Below are 17,730 nucleotides of genomic sequence, written 5' to 3' on the forward strand. Positions count from 1 at the left end.
TTCTGTACTATACCTGTACAGATGAAACTTGATAGTCCTCCATAGATGACATCATCGTTGTCGGGTAATATAAAGGGACACCTTGTCTGAACCTCCAAACAGTATTGCTTGCAAGGAATTCTGTTGCTGCAGTGAAACTGTGTGACTTCAAAATACTGGGAACAGAGCCAGGCTTTGTAGACAGTCTGGAAAAGAGAAGAATCAGAAGTATAGATGGATGACAACAGTACTGCCATTATTAGAAGCACGTGTTGTACAGCACACCTACATTAATATTCCTTCTGAAGCCAAGTTCTAAGAGAATATCACCTGATTAAACAAACCCTAAAATTTGACTACGAACCTGTTTCAAAACTGAAAGCTCCAGCCAAGCTGTTTAAAATTATAGCTATTTAAAAGCAACAATAACCCAAGGCTACGCTAGTATTTTATCTTTGTTTGCAGACAGGTATCTGTCTAAATTACAGCTTTCCATTGCACACACACGCACGCACACACACACACACAGACAATACCCCTCTAGCATTTTATCTTCATAGATAAACCATGGTCCTAATCGCATTTGGAATTCTTTGGGGGAAAAATAGAAATACATGTGTAAAAAAGAATTTCAGACTGAGCTCAGGCCTGCTTAGTGAATATTGTGTAAAGCTAAGCCTTCAGGTCACGATAGATGGTGCTACTTCTCTTCAAATTGAGCTCTGTGCAGTCCATACCATTAGGGTGCCTGAACACCAATGGCTTTAGACTAGAATCTAGACTAAATCCATAGCAGTGAGGGACAACACATACATCTGGGGGCAAAAATGCACACTGTATAGACATGGTATAGAAAGCTGTGATTATTACTATCATCTTTGTCATTGTTTAAACAAAGAACATAATAAATACATTGACTTTGATTTCTTTATCCAACTGTCTTCTGAGCAGCACGATTCTCATAAGACTTCAGCTGAGTCTTTGAAACACAGATGTGCTTCACATGCGGGATCATACAAAAGTAGAACGCACACCAGTAAACCAAGGTGATAATACATCTGTATGACTAAGTATAAGTACAACAGAAACTTGCTTGTTCTACATTTTTATCTTCCACTTATCTGTTTTGAAGTACCTCATTTAATGGCTAGGTAGTTGCTATCTAGGTTGTTATATAATGTGAACTTCCTCTCTGCATTCATTCAGAGCAGCTTAATAGCTTCTGAAATTCAGCTTTTATCACAGGCTGAAAAGCAGTATAGTTAGCTGATTGTTTTCTTTCTTTCTACATATGTTTTTAATAAAGAACATATTTTTTAGTGCTGAAATTTCAACTGACACCTGAAAAGAGCAAATTAGTAAAGGGTTTGCTACAATTTCATCACATTTTATCCTGTCAGTTGTAATTTTTTTTATTGTAGGTAAAGGTTTAAGTTGTATAATTAATTCTAGTGTAGTGGTTCCAGAATCACAAAACTTTTACCATAGCTTGTTTGCAGTGGCAGCAGGTATGGGTGATGTTGCTAGGTGATAAAGTGAACCCATTATCACTAATCTATGGTTTATGATTACCTCTTTATAGTAGCTTTTACCTATTGCACTCTATAGGACAAGCATGTTTTCATTACAAATTCAATTTTAATTGCTTACACGGGGTTCTTCTCTGCAATAAATGATTAATGAGACATAAGAGTAGGTGATAATGTGTACTTTTTGTTCTTAAATAAGCTACATCTAAGCAGCGATTGTTTTTCCTAGTGTTAACTGTTCACCCCATCATATTTTAATGGTTCAGTTTCTCTATTGACATTTGCAATAATGAAAGAAGTAAAGTAATTGTTTTCTGTTTTTAATTAGTCAGCGAGCGTAATCTACTGGTTGGAAGCAGGAACTTTGGCTCTGAGAACAGATATGTCTTCACAAATGCTTCTTTCTGATGTCTAACACTCTAGATGCAATTAAAATGGACCCACATTTATTCCTTACAAAATAAGATTGACATAAGAATCATAAGGTAGCTTATGAATAATATTTAAAAATTTACATCAGCTTATAGGGAGTATTTGGAACAGCACCTAACAACAATAAGATAACAGATAAACTCAATGTCTACATAAGCAGGAAATTAATTTTTATTCAAGAACAGAAGTAGCCTGATCATAGGCTTCCATGAGCATTTTTATGTATCCACTTGCGGTTCACACATACCATCTTCCTGCTCTGATCTTTTGACAAGCCCTCAGGCTTCGACTGAAAATCGCATTTGAACTATTGTCTGTATGTTTGGAGATTGCTTGAGTATACCTCCTTCTGAGATCTGTTTCTCAGATAAGCACCTCCTACTCTATATCGTCCCATAATATAACTTCTCTCTCTCTCTTGCCTACAATTTTTGTCAAGATTTTTAGTATGCTGGTTCCATTTTTGTAAACTATGCTCAGATTACAGAAAACCTGAGAAGATTTTCAATGTTCTGTCTGAATATGCAGTTAATGTCATAACCAATTCCGTGATGAGATACTGGTACTTATCAGTCTTTCTACCCCCATGCTCTGGCTTCTTCCAAATAAACTTTAAGCTTGTGGATCAAATTACATCTGCAGAATGCTCCAGCAGCTCCAAGAAGTAGTGGGTGAAGCTCTAGGCGTGTGCATCAAAGCAACCTAATTCAGGACTACTGGTCTGCAGCCCTTCCTACAGTGGTGCCCCCTTTTTTTTTTTCTCAGGCCTCCCCATGGATTGGCATGAGAACCTCTGAGCATTTGAAGGAGTGAAGGGGGTGGAAAATTGCCAAACTAACACTTGTAACTAATCAACTAATCACTTCCACCAGCTGAGTTGGAATTAAAAGTCACATCTAAATAAGGAATAAATTTGGGAAAAGTCATGAAAGTCATGTTGTTGCGACCGCTCCCGGTCAGTGGTTTTGATATAGCTTTTTTTTTTTACTTTTTGAAGGAAAAGGAGAAAATGCAAATGAGTGCAGAACTGTTCTGGTCTATATGGCCTCTTGACCAGAGAGCAGTCACTGTCCACTCTTATTTACTAGAAGAGACATGATCTAACTGCCTACTTTCACAGCAAAGATCCACAGTAATCTCTCCTGCCCTGCTCAGACATTTCAGAAGTTCTAGGCAGCACAGGTTTTATATAAAACAAAGTTTTATGTACCTACAGATGTTCTACCCAGCAGAAAGTATTTAAACTGATTTCTTATTGCTGTACAACACTCATTACCAAGTACCCTTTGCATAAGGCCCATGATTGACCAAACTGATTAAGTAGATTCAGAGCTCCTGTCTCGTTGGGGGAATCTTAGAATCAGTGGTGGCAGAAAGAGGCTTATTTAGCTTAAATGTTAGAAGCCTGTGATTTGGAACTGCAGTTCACTGAAATTTTCTTAATTTTCCTAACTACAAAATAGATATTTTATGCCCTTTGATTAGCTAGTATTAGTTAGGAATGTTGCTCTAACTACAAGCAAATCCAAAATGCTGATCTTCATAATCTTAAAACACGCACATTATAATAAAGGCTAAAACCATCAATGACAATAGGTTTTGGCTTGTATAATGAGTATAGTATGAATTTTGTAACTATGTTTTGATTTTTTTTAAAGGACATTAGTGGCTAAATACAAAGTTTTACCCTCATAGCAAATGTTCTCTTAATATTTATTATATATAAAGAGTTCAAAGTATTAGTTGCATTTAGTATTAATATTTTCCCATACCATTTTCATTGTATCATCTGAAATTGTCAGATGAATAATGCTCGTCTGGATAGCAAAAATGTTATGTATATTAAATTGTTCATGTCTAGTAAAAGCCATGATGTTGTTATCTTATTGAAGTACAAACTTTTTACATGACCATTGTGAAAGCAGTCTTTTGTTTTCTTTCTTTCTACTCTTTCTGTAATAAAAATTGCTTTTTATTTCACATAGCTCTTACTTAACCTCTGTTCACATCTGTTCTGAATTATACAATATAAAATATTGTGTTGACCAATTCCTAGAAATCTGTGAAAAATAAAAGGGAGACTTTCATATTGGCAAAAAATGAAGAAAGGACTTTTCTTAAATAAAATACTCCTGTCCTCTTCCATGTCAGTACTTCACACTAGCAACCTAGCAACCTTACAAACAATGCATCCTAGATTCAAGCATCAACAGAATCTTTCTTACATAGTTTGACAGCATGTTCAGACATATAAATAACTTTCACTCCTGTAAAAATGAAGAAGCTCGCTCTCACTGTAGCAATGGAGCCTAATGGACATTTGTGAGAAGTCTTTGCAGTGGCTTCAGCAAATTATGGGTCACTGATTAAAGATATAGAATATCTTGTTTGAGGATGTTGGTTAGGGCAATAAAATATCTGCTTTTCCCTGTTGACATAATCATTATCAAAATAAAGCTTTTGTTCTTAAGCAGGTGTGATTGCTCCAAATCAAAACAAACAAACAAACAAACAAAAAAAAAACAAAAAAAAAGAAAGAAAGAAAGTTAAACAAAAGAATTAAAAAACAAACCCCAAACCTAGAACGATATCATTTTCTTTAACTTATTAGCTGGCTATCATGAAACATTGATCACATTTAGGCATCAAAAGATTGCATTTGCGTCTGTGTGTTCATTACAGTTGGTCTTGATGGTCTTTCCCACCCATAGTGATTTTATGTTTCACTTAGAAAAAGGTTAATCTGCCTTATATGGAGAAATCCAGGAAAACACTCAAAAACTGTGTGAGGTCACTCACTACTAAACTTCTAAACCCCATCCTTCTTCTCTAAAGTCAACAGCTATTCAGTTAAAAGACAATATCACAAAGTATAGTTGATACATGATGCTTTGAACAGTAAAATTCATAGAAACTAAAGAAAAATTCATAAAGGTCCATATATTTTCTGCTTTCTGTTTTATGATGATATACATTCACTCAGATTACAAGTGACATTACAATACTGTTTTCTGGCTGCTTCTTTTATTCTGCTCCTCACTATTAAGTTGAGATTTCTTCCAAAGTTGGAATAAAAATGAAGGGGGATTAGGGAGTGTCAGATAGCCAGAGGTAAAGTCCTCCAGGTTTTACTTTAAGTAATGATCTGTAGAACCAAATTCTTGTTTCTCCAAAATATGCATAGTCTTAAGATTTGAGTCAATAAAACATATGCCTTGTATCACATTCCATGGAAAGCAAAGAGGGCTTGTAGAAAGCCTCTTTTTGGGGATATTCATTTTATGGTATCCTCAATTAAAAAGACAAAAAAGAAAACGGAGAGGGAGAAACTAACTTCCTGTTACATGAACTGAGCTGAGGCATCGGGGATTCTGTGGCTATGTGATAATATAGCAAAGATACATAATGTAGAAACAAAACAAAAGAAAATGCAGCTACCGAAGGTTTTTCAAGAAAGAAGAAGAAATCTTTAGTGATTCTCATATTAACTCAAAACTTCTGGATATAAAAGCATCTTTTTTATTAATAGCTATATCACCAAAAAACTATGAAAGTGAAATCGCCAAAAAGCTATGAAAGAAAAAAAATGTCAGCATAACTTTGGGATTTCTGAAATACAGATTTCCTGCTGCATATTATGATCTTGTATGTAGATTTCATGTATTATATAAATATATTAATATGCATTCAAAAAAAATGAAATTGTTTCCAGATGTTTTGGGAGAACTTGAAAGCCTTTGGAAAATTATTGATCAGTTCCTAATCAGAAACCTGACAGACCAACATCACAGAATGCAAAAACCTCCAAGTTTTACTGTTTTTAATTTTATTTGTTTTGCAAGGAAAAACATGCTTGGAGATAAGATAGCTGGGTTATTGGCAAATTAGTGTAGTAGCATACATACAGTAAATACATATATTTAGCTAAATATCTTTGATTTGTCTATGTAGCAAAGGGATAAGATCACAGAATCACAGAATAGTTCAAGTTGGAAGGGACCTCTAGAGATCATCTAGTCGAAATCCCCTGCTCAAGCAGGGACAACTGGAGCACATGACACAAGATCACATCCAGGTGTGTTTTGAACATTTCCAAAGAAGGAGACTCCACAACCTCTCTGGGCAGCCTGTTCCTGGGCTCTGTCCTCCTCACAGTAACAAAGTTCTTCCTCACATGGAGATGGAACTTCCTGCATTTTAATTTGTACCCATTACCCCTTCTCCTGTCACTGGTCACCACCAAGAAGAGCTTGACCCCATCCTCTTTACATTCTCCCTTCAGGTATTCGTACCTGTTGATCAGATCACCTCTCAATCCTCTCTTCTACCGGCTAAACAGGCCCAGCTCACTTAGTCTTTCCTCATAGGACAGATGCTGCAGTCCCTTAATCATCTTTGTCACTCTATGCTAGACCCTCTCAAGAAGTTCCACGTCCCTCTTGTACTGAGAAGCCAAGAACTGCACACAATACTCTGGCCTCACCAGAGCTGAGTAGAGGGGCAAGATCACCTGCTGGCATCACTCCTCCTAATGCAGACCAGGATCCCATTGGCCTTATTGGCTAAGAGGGCACATTGCTGACTCATGGTTAACTTGTCAACCAGGACTCCCAAATCCTTCTCCGCAGAGCTGCTTTCCAGCAGGTCCACCCCTAATTTGCACTGGTCTCTGGGGTTATTCCTCCTCAGGTGCATGATCCTGCACTTACCTTTCTTGAACCTCATGAGGTTCCTCTCTGCCCAACTCTTCAACCAGTCTAGGTCCCTCTGAATGGCAGCCCTGGGCCCTTGGAGTGTCAGCTGCTCTACCTAGTTTGGTATCATCTGCAAACTTACTGAGGCTGCACTCTGTCCCCTTATCCAAGTCACTGTCGAATAAAGTTAACAGCCCTGGGCCCTGGGGGACACCATTAGCCACAGGTCTCCAGCTGGGCTCGGCCCCATTTATCACAACCCTCTGAGCTCTGCTATGCAGCCAATTCTCAACCCACCTCACTGTCCACTCATCTAATCCACACTTCCTGAGCTTCCCCAGGAGGATGTTATGGGAGACAGTGTCAAAAGCCTTGCTGAAGTCAAGGAAGACAACACCCATGGCTCTCCCATCATCCATCCAGCAGGTCATTCCATTGCAGAATGCTCTCAGGTTCATCAAACATGACTTTCCCTTGGTGAATCCATGCTGACTACTCCTGATCACCTTCTTTTCCTTGACATATCTAGATATGGTCTCTAGGATGAGCTGCTCCATCATCTTTCCAGAGAAAGAGATGAAGCTGACCAGCCTGTAGTTTCCTGGGTCCTCCTTCTTGCCCTTTTTGAAGACAGGAGTGACACTGGCTTTCTTCCAGTCCTCAGGTACCTCCTGCAGTCGTCATGATCTCTTGAAGATGATGAAGAGTGGCTCAGCAATAGCTTCCCAGTTCTCTCAGCACTCTTTGGTGCATCCCATCCAGGTCCATTGATTAATGGGTGTCAGGTTTGCCTAAATTATCTCTAACTCTCAATCCTCCCCCCTCCTCAACTAGGGGAAAGTCTTCCTATCTCCCAATTTTCTCTCTTGTCTCCGGGCTCTGTAGTTCATGGGGACTAACCTTAGGAATAAAGACAGAAGCAAAGAAGGCATTTAGTAACTCTACCGTCTCTGCAACATCTGTCACCAAGGCACCCATCCTGTTCAGCAGCAGGCCCACATTGTCCCTAGTCTTCCTCTTGCTGCTGGTGTATTTGCCCTTCCTGTTGTCCCTGACATCTCTTGCTAACTCTAATTCCAAATGGGTGTTGGCCTTCCTTTACACATGCCTGCATTCTCTGGTAATATTCTTATATTGTTCCCACATGGTCTGACCCCTCTTCCAAAATATGCATAGTCTCTTTTTCTGATTAAGTTTTCCAAGAACTCCTTGCCTCTCCATGCAGGTCTCCTGCCCTCCTTGCTTGACTTCTTGTCTCTGATCTTGAGCTTGGAGAAAGTGGTGCTTGAATAATAGCCAACTCTCCTGGACTCCCTTTCCTTCTAGGCCCCTGCATCAGGGGATTCATCCAAATAGGTCCCTAAAGAGGTCAGAGACAGCTCTCTTGAAGTCCAGGGTTGAAATCCTACTTCTTGCCCAGCTTCCTCCTTGCAGGATCATGAATTCCAACATCTCGTAATCCCTGCAGCCAAGTGTGAGAGAACTCCTTGAGAAAGGGACTCTTAGAGAACACCAGAGTCTAACAGAAGTTATGGCATTACAGAGGCTTGCTTGAGGTGAGAGACAGTTACCACTTCCAGGATGGCTCATATGTACAGAGTCCACTTCCCCATGATTCCTTTGGCAACACAGTCTGCCCTCCTAGCACACAATAATAAGAGTAAATGAAGAGTGGAGCAGAATGGAGACACCATGGCCCAACTTTGTTGGCTTCCCTGTGGAGGGGATAATCTGATGGTGCTGTGCAGACGACGAGTGAATGGAGCGTGGAGGGGAGTGAAGACACTGCAGCCAAACTGTGTTGTACTCCCTGCAGAGGTGGCAACCTGGTTGTACCATGCAGCTGATAACCCACATAGTGTGATGTCTGGTGCTGGGCCAACAATGGTGGCAGATCAGTCCCTTCCAATAGACTTTGCTCAAACTTCGCCTACCAATACACAACCTCATCTCACTGAGAATGCTCTCTAGATTTTCAATTAGCTCGGGAGACTTTTTTAAATCAATGAATACTGAAAGTAAATAAGACTAGAGTCACTCAAGCTCCACCTAAATGTAAAAGAAAATATATAAAAGGCAAACTAGAAAGGAAGAATGGAGAGGTAAGAACTAGGAAGGAAGAAAGGGACGGTAAGAATGGAGGAAGAGGAACTAAGGAAGAAGGAAGAGAAGAGAGGGAAGATTCCATCGTAACTTCTGGATCAGTCGACAGGCTGAACCCCTCTCCTCCCCTCGGGTCAGGACACTTCCTGAGGAGACTCCTCAAGATTGAGAGCCCTCTCCCATCTTCTGGGTGAGTGACGATTGCGTATTTGTACACTAGGCACTAGCTAAGAACTCAACTCTGTAGTAGAGAATTTCCTATAATGACATCTGAAACTTGTTTTCCAAATGTTGCGTTTGAATAAATTGTGCTATTTGTGAACCCGGCCACTTGTTTTGAAGGCAGTCATCGGACCTATAATCAACAGAGTATTGGTGAATTCAATAGTGCCATAGTCGAGCTGATAGTTGATCGCACTATTTGGGAACTTGACTCGCTCCTAGGAAGGTGATCGGACCGATGGTCTCAGCAAACCGTTGGTGAATCTGATACTGCCAGAGTTGGGCATATAGCTAACACAGTATTTGGTATCCCTATTAAGAGATGAGTCGAGCCGCCTCCAGTCCCTCTAACCTTTGAGGATCGGCTGGAACGCAAGCGGATTCATCTCTTAACAAATTTGCCTCCCCACCCAACTGCAACACCAAGACTGCCCCCATCCTTCACATTTCCAACTATACCATCTCTCTTTGTTAGTACCAGATCGACCAGCGCCCCACTCCTCATTGACTCATCTTCTACCTTCATCAAGAAGTTACCTGCAGTGTTCTGCAGGAACCTCCCGGACCATGTCTTCCGAGCTGTGTGGTCATCCCAGCAGAAATCAGAGTGGTTCAAATCCCCATGAAGACCAGCTCCTGTGACTGTGAGGCTACTTCAATGAAGCCTGTAGTAAACACCTACCACAGTGTTGCCCCTGTTGATCTGCTCTTTAGTCCTGATCACAGGCTCTTGACTTGAGCTTTGTCCTCCCCTTTGCTGAGCTCGATACATTCCAGTATCCATACAGCTCGATACATATCCAGCTGTCTCACATAAAGAGCAACTCCACTACCGTCCCTTCCTGGTGTGTCTTTCCTAAAAAGCACAAAGCCATCCATGGCCACGTTCCAGTCAGACAGCAGTCCCACCATGTCTCAGCAATTGCGATGAGATCATGGCCCTGCTACTGTACATACATCTTCATTTCCCCCTGTTTATTCCCCATGCTGCATGCATTTACCTAGAGGCATTTGAGTTGAGTTCCCAATGTGCATCTCTTTCTAGCTTTCCTGTTCTGCTGTGAAAGATTGCCATCAATAGAACTGCAGGCACTCAAAGTCTGGATATTGTCTTCATCACATGTGTGATTAGACTGTGTCTCAGAGCTATTCCTTCTGATCTTGAAAGGCCATCAGACAGAGCTATTAGCTAAACTGGCTGCATGATTTTCCTGGAGGGGATCCAGAAGTTTTTCCCTTCAGTGTGCACAGACTAGACTGTGTTAACTGGTCATAACCCTAGACATAATATTAGAAGACTTGCAACTTGCTGCACAATGGCACAAAGCTCAGTTTAATCATATGACTAGTATTTACTGAAAAAAAAAAGACTGCAAAAATGATAAGTTAAAGCTGTATTTACTATGCATCTATGCCCACAGTCTTTCTCACTCTCGCACACTCATACATGCACAATACACAGGCTTCTGAATAGCCTAATTTCTGTCAAAATATATTGAATACGGAGCCTGAATCATCTGAGTCACACTGCATGAGATGTATCAGTAGAACTAAGAGGAAAAGCTCAATCAGTTTCATTCTCTATTGCTACCAATTCTTCATAGTTTTCAAGGCATGAATTCAGAGCTCTTCTCCCACCCTTTCCCCTTTCAATCCTGACCTGTTATCATCACATTTCTAAATGAACAGTGTGACATTTCAAGGAAAGGAAGTGTTTATTTAGCTCTTCCCAGTGAATGAAAATCATTTTTGCTTCTTTTTTTCTGACTGAACAAAAATCTTACTGGCTGGATTGTCAAAATAATATAACAAAAGGGAGTTGAGAAATCCTTAAAGAGTTCTTATTGTGTAGATGTGGAGGATGTAGGGAAGGAAAGAACGTAGGAAGAGAGAAGTCAGAACATAAATTGTCTTCAAAGTAGCAAATTTTCTGAATCAAAACAATTTTGACTGCTTTATATTGAACTTTTACCATATTCATTCTTCAGTACAAAGCTGAGGTCTTCAGAGAACAACTTAAAATATCACGTAATGATTGAAAAGGAAGAGGCTTCTCACAAACAAACTTCACAAGCATTCTGTTCATTGACATTTTTGAAACATGTCAAGTAAGTATCTTTTATTGTGATAAAGGCATTAATAATATTGCCTTAAAACTGTATGATATGCTTGCAGTTGAGCTACCACCAAAACTTGTGATTATTATTGTGATTACAGTTTAATGCTGTAGTCCTTCTGCATACTCAGGCTGTGGTTGACTAATCCATTGATTTTTACAAGAATATTCATGAAATAAGCTACTCCATGAGTTGAACTTTTCTAACATAACTGGACCCTGGAACAGCACTCATTTTTAAAACATTATTTTTACATGACAAAATAATGATGTGGCCTTTCAACAATTTACTGTACTGTTCTACCTCAGTGGTCCTTAGCTCACGCTGATATTGACAACAATGAGCAAAGAAAATCCTTTCTTCTCTTCTCACTAGCCTCAATTTTAGCATGTAATTCCCTGTAGCCGAAACTAACCTTAAAGATTCTTGTATGCAACACATTTCCTGTATGCAATGAGTGATGCCTGCTTTACATGTTTAATGCCTGCCTGATTTGTGGAGAGAGGGATATATGAATTATCTAAAGACATTATACATACATTTAAAGCTAGGGCATATGTTTAAGTCCCTTACTTTATTTCTTTTTGAATGTGGATGAATTGTTGCCTATGTCAGTTATTCTGGGATGTTTCCACTACCAATAATGCTATCTTTCTCAGAGTTACCACATCAACCTTTATTTGAAACATTTTAAAAACATCTATTTCAGCATTTATTCCTCTTTACTACCCCTTTACCTCATTTTAGTTTGTTTCGGGTTCCCATATCCCTACAGGGCAGAGTTACTAGGCATATTAGAAAATTAAAAACAATAACCTTTCTCTTCATAAATTCTGATATTGTTAATAACAAAATCAGAGGTAAGCTACTGATAAACTCTGAAAAACTTTGTAAACCTTTGTTTGTCTAGATCAAGTTACAAAAGATATCCACCACTGTAGATGTACATTAGCCAAGCAAAGACAAATGTATCAAAGAATATCTAGGAATAAGAGGAACATTTCATTATGGATTCCATGCCAGCAATGCAATACCTCAGAAGAATATGCTTACTTCCTTTTTTGACAGTGGTTTTGCAATAAAATTCACTTTAGATTTTATGTATGATATATAGAAGGGAGGTAATAGCTACTGCCACCTTTTAGCTAACCCACTGTCTGAGCAGTGCAGCCTCTAAAAAGCTTTTTTACATTTGGAACACCAGAGTATTATGTGTTGTTTTGAGTGACAGTGCTGCTTTTTATGAAACACATGGGTCAACCTCAGTGTCTGCTTTGGGCATCAAAACTTGAGATATCCTACTGTACAAGCAGAGATGTCTTTTAGATAGCTTACAAGTGTATTTTATACAGACTACACGCCCAAAATATAATGGCTAACTGCAACAAGATCTGATTAAATCTGACAAGGGTACTGTTACAAATGTGAACTCCCCCAGGAACTTTGTCAGTTTTGAGCAGTAAGGACTATCTGACTTCAGGAAAACTATATTTTGCATGTGTGCTGCAGCATAAAAATCACATCCTATAGAGAGCCCTCTTCATAAAAGGACTGCAGCTGGACTGCTGATGGCATTTCTCTGCCATTGGCCTTTTTTCTCAGTTATGTTCTGAAACCAGAGGTAGTCTTAGAATAGAGCTGGCTAAACAAACAAATAGTGCATAAGTAATAATCTGATAGAAAGCATCAAGTTTCCAAAGGAGATATTGCCAATGAGAGCTGGCAGTAGAGCCAGGTGATTAAACAGTCCTCATTTTATTAAGTTGCAACCATCAACAGAATTGTGGCTTTGGGAAATGCTGGTTGCTGAAAGTAACATATTTCATAGGAACAAATTGATTGTCTTGACATTTTCAATGGGTAAAAACGTCATGGTTTCCATTTGATTTTTGCACTGTCAAAATGGTGAAATATACTTTTTCAATAAAGTTGAAATATTTATGTTCCAAAAATCATTGTCATCTATTTACACAGAAAAACATGGCACATTAAATTTTAATTTAAATGCACATTACAGTATTTTTAATTTTATGCACGTAACTTTTTTTTTTTTTTAAATCATATTACTTTATTAACTCAAACTATTCTACTTTGTGGAAAAGTTTGTTTATAAATGCACACAAATCACAAACACACACACACACACACATGAATCTTTGCTCTGAGAGTGGTTTTTTTTATGATCAGAATGAAAACAAATTAGAATCTGAACATCCTGCAGAGCAGACATTATATTTTCCTGCTATTCCATTCTACACAGATGTTTTAACTTCTATTAAAAGACTACACTAGGAAATGAGAATGCCTGTTTCATATTAGTGAAACTAATGCCTGAAATTCACAGTAATTTGAGGACAAACACAGCTGTCTGTTGGCTATTTTGACCTTTGATTTCATTTATATTTTATTATAATTAATACTTTATGTGCATGGTTGGAATAACATGAGATAAATATTTTCTTTATCTAGAAGAACTTGATGCCAGTGAATACAAAGGGACAAAATCTTTTTGTGTTTCCTAAATGAGATTAAATTAAATAGGGAAACTTTTTTTTCCTCTCTTTCTGTTTTACTAGAAGATTAAACTTTAATATCTCATGCAAATATTTTGATATGAAAGTTGTGAATTCCAAAAAGCAATAATAAAAGAAAGGTAAACCAAAGTCGAAATTTATTTGCCAGAACATTATTGATCTTAGCTTCAGTTTGCATACTACATAATAAGATTTCTTCCAACCAAATAGAAATGGGAGGAATGACAAGCTTCTCTTCTCACGTCTTTGTTGTTTATGTTGGTAGAAATGACTAGAAAAATGCAGATATGCCAGCTACTAATATAAATGTTTCTTTGATTATGGAGAAATTACTGAAATGGAGATGGTATCAGTGTCTCTTTAACACTTTGGTATTCTTTAAGGGAATTAGACACACATACAAGATTTCTACAATGTTTTTATATGCCAAAATAAATCAAGTTCTTGGAAGGAACAAATATTGTGCAAAAAAACCCCCAAATCTACCAGCCCTATCTTTATGGTGATTAGCCATCCAGGCAACTAGGGTCATCATAACGGTTAACTTCATTGTTGTTTCTTAATACTTTAATACCTGAACTAATCATCTGAATTAGCTCTTAATATTACAAAGAAACTTACTTCTGAAGATCATAAATATCTCTTTCGGTAAGTTTAAAGGAAACTGAAAATTAATAAGTGATTGTAGACTGGTAAAAGCTGGTGACTAGCCTTTGATTTTGTGAGTCTAATAATACTCCATCTAATCAAATATTATAGTAAAATGTTCAAATGAGATAGGATTAAAGTAAAATAAATCAATAATGCCTAAAGTATCCAATCTGGCCCATCCTAGGACCACTAACTTGGAGTCATTTCTCAATCTCTTAGAGTTTTATATTCTTTAAAAATACATTTGAATTCATGAACCTGTCAAGGCTGGAAAGTCTTTATGTTTGATTCTGCTCTCAATCACTTTTTAAAGTGATGGTATTGCATATAAATCAGCTCAACATCCCATTGCTCTAAAGACTGGTACTGTTTACTATCATGCTACCGATGTGCATTAGACAAAGTTACTCTCTCTTCTACTTTCTCAAGTCAAGGACATGTGCTTGTTGTTGTTGTTTGTTTGTTTGTTTTGACCTAATATCTAGTGATGTTTAGAAGAGTTCAGAAGAGAATTCACTGATTGCCCCCAAAATATCCAATCAAGATCCAACAGCTATTACAGGCTCTTAAAAGATGAGGGGAGTTGCCAAAAGCTGATACAATTGTACACAGGTATATAGTTTTCCATTTCTTAAGTTTCTTTTTCTATCTGGAATTGTAAACTCTTTAGCATTTATTAAGCTTAGATACTGAATTTTCATCTTATTCACTTAGACTTAAGAACGCTTTGTCTAAATCCAAATAAGCAACTGAAAAGTCAACAGATAATCTGACAAAGTCTCAAAATGAGAAGCAAATGAGTCTAGCAAATATGGGAAATATATGGTATGAGGAACAAGGCAAGTGTTTTAGAATATGAAAACTCTTCCAAAACAAAATAAAACAAAACAAAAAATATTGTCATTTGTATCACCCAGGAAAATTTATTTTACTCATGGTCATTTTAAACTTTATTTGTACTTAAAAACTATCCAAGTAGACCAAGTAGATGGAACTCACTTTATACTTAAGACACTTTTGGACCCAGGTAGCCCCTGCGCTAATCTACATTGCTACATATTCAGTGCCCTCAAGTTGTGCAACTTCCTTTCCTTACATTTAATGCACATTTTTTGATAACACCTTCAGACTGAGCATTGTTACTCTGGCATTGATGAAAAACACAGAGACATCCAAGGAGGGCAAAGTCCTGAGCTTAACAGCAGCTTCTGAGCAAAGGAGGTTCATCTCCATTTCTTGCAGTCTTTCTCATACAGCTCTGATTCAAAGGCAGACAGCTGCTCCAAAAGCTGTTTTGGACCCAAGCAGCCAAACTCTTCCTGGGCCAGTAGTGGTGGTGGAAGGACGTTGAGTTCAGGGCCCTGACCCCAGCTTGTGATCACACAGTCCATAAATCATATTCTCTAGGAGAGGACATCAGCTCTGCACCAGAAGCTGGTGGCACAAAGGGGAGTTTCCCAGTTGTGGGAAGCTCTGCAAGCTCTGTGGCATTTGCCACAGCAGAACGAAACATATTATTGAAAGACTGGCTGGAAAGTGCAGAGCAACAAGGCAAATTTATATATATATCCCTCTCTCACCGACAAATTTGGCAATCAGCCGCATAAGGACTAGAACAAAAGCTTTTGACCTCTGATTTCCCAGAAGAGCAGGAACCACCAAGTTTCTGTGTAAGGACCTGTGCAAACTGCCTACAGAATGTTCCACAATGACCTTTTAATTTATCTTTTTCACTTTTCCCATTCCTCTTTTAATGTTCATTGTGGTATAACATCTTCTCATATCTGGAAGCCTAGCAACATTTGGAATACAAAAATAGGTCCAATTCTTTTATAAAGCATATTACACTTACCAAAGAATCTCCCAGCAATTCTATTTGAAGGAGGGCAAGATTTCAGCATTACTATGCCATTCTGCAGATGAAACAGCTGATTTTAATAATATATATTATATACATCCTAAGTATTGGATTATTTTGATCTTCAAAATGCCTGACTAATGCTGGGATAGATTCTGGATGCCTAGTCCAGAGAAAAGGGTTTTGATATGTAATAGTCTCATGAGGCCATTTGGAGTGGAAATTGCAAGACATCACACCAGGTACCGTTTTCAGCTGGTAAAAGAGCTTTGCACAGTTTTATAATATGTGTAACACTACTCTGTGAGAGTTGTACCAGCTGCAGTCTCCACAAAAAGAAGTAGTCCTTGTTTTTCTTCTGCCTATTTCCATCCTCTTTAATAGTATCAGAACAAAATGTATTTTTATATGACATGTCAAAATGTTTTCACTTATTGATGAATTATTTTTGTGCCATTTTTTTCTTCCTGTTGAGGGAAGCATTCTTTTCTCTTTTGTCTCTGGACAAAATTGTTGTTTCTAAATATTTACTTCATTGCAGTTTTTCTTGGATTATTTTATATGCTACATGAGGATCAAATTGGAATGCAAATATTTGCTGACACTTCATACAATTTGCATAAGTCACTAACATCAGTGGGAAAGAAAATATTAGATGAAGAGTTTTGTCTTTCATATTTGCTTTCATTTATTGTTGCTATAGCTTGTTCAGCAAATAGAAGACAAATTTGGAAAGATACTAAAGAGCTTGAGAACAAAAAATCAGGACTGCTACTGAAAATATACAATGTGTCATTAAAAAGAGTTAATAGATTGGATGGATTAAGAGTAGAAAATATTCTAGTTTATATTTCAGAATGATTACCTTAGTCACCCAGAAATTCTCTAACAGCTAAGCCACAGATATATTTGGAAGCTAATAAGCTGGTTAAAATAATATTTTGAAGTGGAATAATAAAACATACTGCAGATGGTAACATGACAAGGCTAACCAGCCTGATTTCTGCAAAGGTAAATTGTCTCTTTAATGACTCGGAATTCTTTCAGTGTATAACAATGAAAATGCAGTGCTGGTGGCAACTTATTTAGCTCTGCGAAAATTCATTCAGAAGGTCTCTCAAAAGGATAATAAATGAATTAAACTTTTATTGCTTGAGAGTAGCATACTGTCATGTATAAAAGCTGGGTAAGGGGAAACAAAAGAATGGAAAAAGGAATCAATTTTCATCAGTACAAAAGGTCAAAAGTGGAGTGCATGAGTTTTTCACGTTCGTTATATTTTGTTTAGTAACATATTAATGAATTAGCAAAAGGGTTAAACAACACAGAAGCAAATGGACAGAAAGAGGAAAGATTAATCAAGTACAAAAAGGACATTAAGAATTTCAGAAGAACTTAAAACTTGGAGAATGAACAGCGAAGTTCAGTGCTGACAACCTGAAAGTAACAGACCTTTGAGAAGAAAATTTTAACTGCTTATATACCTTAAGGGATTTTCCATTTAATATACCAAGAAAATAATCTGGGTCTTGCTGTTCAGTGATGTTCAGAGCAGATATCTGTGTAGTTACAGCCAAGAAAAGGCAACAGATGGATATATAAATGCTAGGA

The 17,730-nt window shown here is 37.8% G+C and overlaps 1 protein-coding gene across 1 annotated transcript in view; it reads right to left on the bottom strand.

The window, feature by feature from the left end:
- The window catches only part of NALF1 (NALCN channel auxiliary factor 1), a 451,256-nt gene that overhangs the window by 13,697 nt on the left and 419,829 nt on the right, over positions 1-17,730 (bottom strand). Inside the window, exon 2 of the mRNA XM_088538546.1 lies at positions 14-185. Coding sequence (XP_088394672.1) covers positions 14-185 — 172 coding nt within the window. The remainder of the gene's footprint in view (positions 1-13; positions 186-17,730) is intronic.

This window comes from Tinamus guttatus, unplaced genomic scaffold (genome assembly GCF_059628265.1).
Source record: "Tinamus guttatus ecotype Peru unplaced genomic scaffold, ASM5962826v1 Tinamus_guttatus_pri_ptg000047l, whole genome shotgun sequence".
NCBI lineage: Eukaryota > Metazoa > Chordata > Aves > Tinamiformes > Tinamidae > Tinamus > Tinamus guttatus.